This window comes from Dermochelys coriacea, chromosome 13, assembly GCF_009764565.3.
Source record: "Dermochelys coriacea isolate rDerCor1 chromosome 13, rDerCor1.pri.v4, whole genome shotgun sequence".
NCBI lineage: Eukaryota > Metazoa > Chordata > Testudines > Dermochelyidae > Dermochelys > Dermochelys coriacea.
In genome coordinates, this window is record NC_050080.1 from 14,511,636 (window position 1) to 14,517,635 (window position 6,000).

General features: G+C 38.0%; 1 protein-coding gene across 1 annotated transcript in view; it reads left to right on the forward strand.

Annotated features, from left to right (window-relative positions):
* Positions 1-5,500, forward strand: part of BCAS1 (brain enriched myelin associated protein 1) — a 90,663-nt gene extending 85,163 nt beyond the window's left edge. The window contains 1 exon segment of the mRNA XM_038370454.2: positions 4,526-5,500. Within this exon segment, the coding sequence (XP_038226382.1) occupies positions 4,526-4,600 (75 nt within the window). The 3' untranslated portion in view covers positions 4,601-5,500.
* The last annotated feature ends 500 nt before the right edge of the window (positions 5,501-6,000 follow it).

The window sequence follows — 6,000 nt, forward strand, 5'->3', positions numbered from 1 at the left end:
GGTTTGAACCTGGGACCTCCTGGTATAAAACCATGAGCTTCTATTGCTTGAGCTAAAGGATTTAGCTAGCAGCTGTAGTAGATTTGTTAACCTCTTATGGGAACTGGGTAGAGGGAGTCCTCACATGGGTTACAAATTGACCAGGCAAATATTTACTACCTCTATTGTTTCTAGAAATAATGGAGAATTGCTTTCTTGGTTTGAATTCTGCAGAAATCAAATACTGTGGGCCAAATACCAATGTCCTTTCTCAGTCAAAATTCTCACTGAAGTCAATGAGTGAGAAAGGGCTTCTGTATTTATAGACAATAGTTCTTTATTTTGTATTCTGTCATTCAAACAAGCTGCATCCAGAAACTTTTCATACAGTTAGGCCATGTCTACACTAGCACTTATGTCAGCAAAACTTTTGTCGCTCATGAATGTAAAAAAACCCACCTCCCTGAGCGACGTAAATTTTTCTGGCATAAGCACTCATGTGCACAGTGTTATGTCAGTGGAAGACGCTCTCCTGCAAACATAGCTACCACCACTCGTTGAGCTGGTTTTATTATGTTGACAGGAGAGCTCTCTCCAATCGTCATAATGTGGCTATATGAGTGCTCTTACAGCGGCACAGCTGTATCGGTACAGTTGTGCCGCTGTAAGCTTGTACATGTAGACATGGCCTTAAATAGAAACAGCATTAGAATAACTGCAAAGAGATTAGGAGGCAAACAAGAGAATATGTTTTTGTACGAGAGTCAGTGAGGCAGGAGGATGTCTCAGAGCCAGAGCAGAGAAGGCTCTTGCACCAAGAGAGGTGAGAGTGTGTGCAGAGACAGAGAGGTGGATACTGCTACAAGCAAGTAAAGTGAAGAGAGAATAGAGATTCTCTGAGATATTTTTCTTTGCTAGTTTCAATTTCTCATGCCTGATATTAATTTGGCCATGCAGTGCATCATTTTTTCTAGCATTAACAGAGCCCTAAAATACTCAGGTATCTTTCCTCTTTCGTGAACAGAATAACTCTTTTTTATATATGTATATAGTGTAAAGGTTTTAGATTTATAGCTTATCTGGTCAGTTGGCTAGCTCTTTAACTGGGAAAGACAACCCACTACCAGATCTTGCTGCATAGAGGAGATGGATGTCTTCACCTCTCCAGTCAGGAAGAATATTCAGCATTTAAAAGAGAAGTGTTCCCCAGACTGAAATATTTGACAGCATACTACCACTCCTTAATACACTTATGACTCAACTTTTTACCCATGTCTAAGGAAGTCAATCCCCAATCCTTCCAAAAACCAACACTTTCCAATAAAACAATGATAGTTCAAAACAAAATAAGTGGCAAAGTCCACACCACAAGTTGTAATAGTTAAACTCTTAGAGTATTAGACTATACATAAACCAATTATAGTATCCTCCATTCAAAGTATCAGTCCAGAAATCTGGTAACAGCTTCTCTGATAGAGTGCTGAGCTCTGGACTGATAAAATGGGGATAGAAGATATTTTTGCAGAAGTGGAGATTCTCTAGACCTTACTTGTCTCCATACTCCATTGTGCATTTTTATGGGCAAAGTCCACTGGATTGTCCCCTGAATTCTGGCCAGCTGTTTTAAAAAACACTCTGCCCTGAAACCATTGATTCTTCTGCGAAAGGACATAGTATAAAGGAAACGGAATGTGTAGGGATGCCCTAGATTAGAAAGTCGAGATCAGGCATCTGTTCCTAGCTACTAGTGGAACAGATTATGCTCTTAGGAAAAATTACAGCACCAATAACATAGGTCTGTCAGAGAACAAGGGTTCAGATAGTCAGACATTGACTATCTGAATTTCATTGAAAGAAGCTACATAATGCAAAGGAATTTAGGGTAGAGTGGGAATCAGGAAAATGGCAGGTTTCAGAGTAGCAGCCATGTTAGTCTGTATTTGCAAAAAGAAAAGGAGGACTTGTAGCACCTTAAAGACTAACAAATTTATTTGAGCATAAGCTTTTGTGAGCTACAGCTCACTTCATCAGATGCAACATCGATGAAGTGAGCTGTAGCTCACAAAAGCTTATGCTCAAATAAATTTGTTAGTCTCTAAGGTGCCACAAGTACTCCTTTTCTTTTTTGCGAATCAGGAAAATGTACATTTACTAAAGCTAGGGATTAATGGCTTGATTTTCAGAAGTAGGACAACTCAAAATGAAATAAATGGAAACTGTGGGTACTCCACACATGAACACACTCTTGGGAACTATCTGAACCAGGATCTTCAGTACAGTGTGCACAGAGGCAATGCTTTTGTTGAACGCACTCTGAATCAGAACTGCTGTTCTATCATTACATTCCTGATCCCACACTTAGAACAGATACAATCCAAATTAAATGTGTTTCAGGTTAGCCCTCAAAGGGGTTGTACAGGAATAACTGAGAGCAGAGTTTGGACCAATGGGAACCATGCCCACCCATTTATCTGAGAGCAGATCTGGAACTTGCTTGTTAAAACAGAGGTATCAACACTTTGGTTCATAGACACAAAAGCCTTGAAAATTCTAGGTAATAAGAATCACAGGCTAGCATCCTTTCCAGCTTCCAGTTTTATTTAACAAGCCACTTTGAAAATGGGCTTAGCGATCAGGATGCACTATAGGTGAACATAAATAAATGATGTTATTTGGCAAATGTGCTAAGTCAGTCAAAATGAGTCCACTTCCAGCCTGCAGTATTTATAGGAAATAGACCAAACAATAGCATCTTATTTCTCAAGTTAACGTACTCTTGCATTGCACAGACACAGTTACAGTTGACAGACTTCAAGCTAATCATCTAATATTGGGAAATCTTTTAATTGATGTTCAGACTCTCTTTACTGGCTAAATTTGGAATGACTAGCTTGTTTTGTGTCGTTGATTTATAATTATGGTCAACTACCAGTGTTGATGTATTTAAAAAGCCAGCTTGTGCTGTCTGCAGGGCATAACCAGTTAGAAGCCTTCTAGACAGTGGTTCAAATTCAACTTTGGTGTAAGCGGATGCAACTCACTTCCAATCACTGGAGTCGCACCTGCCTGCATCTGGGTCAACATAGATTGTATAGGATAAAATAGTGCCCTCTTTGGCCAGCTGTGGTGGTGGTGGTTTTTAAGGGTGGAGAGGTGTTATGCTGCAATTTTTTAGAACACGAAAAATAAAATGGCCAGCAGGCAGCAGGTCATTAACATGGCCACGTGGATTAATGTCAAAGTATCTGCTGTTGCTTTGTGAGCAAGGGGGAGGATTCCCTAACCATGCTTGTGAGACTAGTTTAGCTAGTCCTCCTTTCTCCCACTTCTCTGTGAAACTGTATGCCCCGTGCATTATTGGTGCCACCTTGTGTGCATGTCCTCTCCAGGCAATAGAGCCACTGCTGAAGTCATGAATGATAGCTGTCCAGATTTTCCAGTAATGCACTAAATAAACACAGGTTTCAGAGTAGCAGCCATATTAGTCTGTATCCACAAAAAGAACAGGAGTACTTCATCGGATCCGATGAAGTGAGCTGTAGTTCACGAAAGCTTATGCTGTAATAAATTTGTTAGTCTCTAAGGTGCCACAAGTACTCCTGTTCTTTTTTTAAATAAACGCAGTTAGACAGAATGATAGATATGGCTGCGTAAACATAGCTAACACATGGTACTGGTCTAATGCAGGAAATCTTTTAATGGTTTTAGATCTGGTTCAGCTAAACTAAATTTTAAAACAGATTAGCTGTACAGTTTAGACTTGGGTTTAGATTTAGACTGTTTAAGAAACCTGTCCTTCAGAATTATTCAACTTTCATAAAATATTCAATATTTTGCATATTTCTATTTATTGTGCTGGTTTCAAGACCACTAGAAATGGGGCAGGGCACCCCATATCTCCTAAAACTGGGTTTACAGTGTGGCTTTAACTACTTGGAAAATTTCACCCAACGTAAGACAGAGCCATGTGTGTGTTGTGAATAGAGCTGATGCAACTCAACCATGTTTGTTATAATCAGGACAGAGGAGTGTCATGAACTGTTGCAAAAGAGTTGGGTTTATAGTATAGACAGGGCATTACAAATGCAATATCATTATGACATTTTCAAATACCTAAATACGTAAAGGTATTTAATGTTCCTTTAAACTGGGAGCAGAACTCCTAAACCCATTTGAAGGGCTCTAGTATGTGTGCAGTAACCAGTTTGGACAATGATATTTTATTGAGAACTATTCTAGAACCACAATAATATAGCATGGTTGCTTAGTGCAGTTCTCTGAAAACAATAACCAGAGAGAATGAGCAACAGCCATGTTCAGGTATAGTTGTGGCTTGCACCATTTTACTCCCATTGTGGGGAGTGTGCAGATGTGGCTCCAGCTCTCGGTAGTGTTAAAAACTGATTAAAGGAGAAGAATTGATGAGAGAAAAGAAGTAATATCAATGGAAATGTCTGTTTGCAAAGAACCAACACATAATTGCAGGTGTAATTGTTCTTCAACATGGTTCAACTATTTTTACATGTTTCTGTATATTCTTCCTCAGGGGCCGAAACGGATGTCTGATGCTGAAGTGCAAACAGATCCAGTGTCTATTCTACCTGCTGGAAAATCCAAGTAATGAAGATGCTTGGATGCTGAAGAATCAGCCTCTCTTTATAAGCTCCCTTGCAGTAAAGATGCCTCATTATTTTCCTTTTTATGGCTGTCATCAAAAGAGGGCCACACTGAAGACTAAAGCAAACATTTGTGTACATTTGAGGTGTATCATCTACAGAATTTGTTCATTAGATGTTAGTAAGTAACTGTAAAGGTCATTAAGAAACAATGTGTAATATAATTAAAGGGAGGTCATGGGAATGATTTTTAAGTCTATGGGGGTGAGAGGAAGTACAGGTGAGGTCAGAAAGTGGCAGTGAAAAAGATGAATAGCAGAGTAAATTAATTTGATGAAAAGAATGCAGTTTTTGTGGCAAAGCAGTGAACAAAGAATTCTTAGCTACAGAGCTTTAAAGCAGTCATAAAAATCATATTTTGATAAAATTTATATTTAAAGGTAAATACCAACCAACCAAACCTTATGTGGTTTGTCATTATGTTGTAATTAGCAAGGTCTGCAGTATAATAGAATCAGTGATTTTAAGATTATGCTTCAGATTGGTCTGTACATTATTAATGTAAATTAAAAGGCTAAAATGCAAAGGCTCGAAATGATTTAAAGCACAGTTTCTTCCTTGACTTGATGAGGTAGAATAACAAATACAAATACTTAAACTATTCATACAGCACAAGAGGGCGCTAGCATCTCCGCTATACTACTAATTCAGAGGATATATCTACAATCTTATGTTGTTAATGTTTTTCAGATTTAGGAAAAGAAAAAAAAACTTAGTTGTTTTGTCAGTTACTCATCTCCATTCATATCTGTAATTAATCCTAATAAAAAGCAACCTTAAGACTGACCAGGATTCTACCTGCTTTACAAAACTCTATAATCAGGGTTAATAAATTTTACAAATGATTTCAGATTTCTGTGGTTTATTAAACCCTTATACTAACTCAAACAGGGAATGGTGGGACTGACATTTTAATGCATAGAAGCATCTGAATTATAGATTATTAAATCATACATAAATCAATAGACAACCATATGTGTTTCCTTTAAAAAAAATAAATCATTCACATCTTTAGTCCTTAACTGAAGATCCTTATACAGGGACTCAGGTTGTCCTTGTTCTTTGATCATTGATATGTAAGCAAGGATAAATTACACATCCATACCATGCTTGGCTGTGGAATAAATATCTGTCATACTTCCTCAATGCAGGAATAGATTAGAACTGAAAATCAGATTTCAAACTCCAGTCCTTTCCAAATATCATCATTGTAGGCAGATGGATTCTGTAGCATCTACAGAACTACATTCCTGATGAGTATTATGAAAGAAGAGGTGAAAAGATCTGTCTTTCTCATTAGGATCCTTTGTAGGTAGAAAATAACACTTCAGTGGGCCTTTCAAAC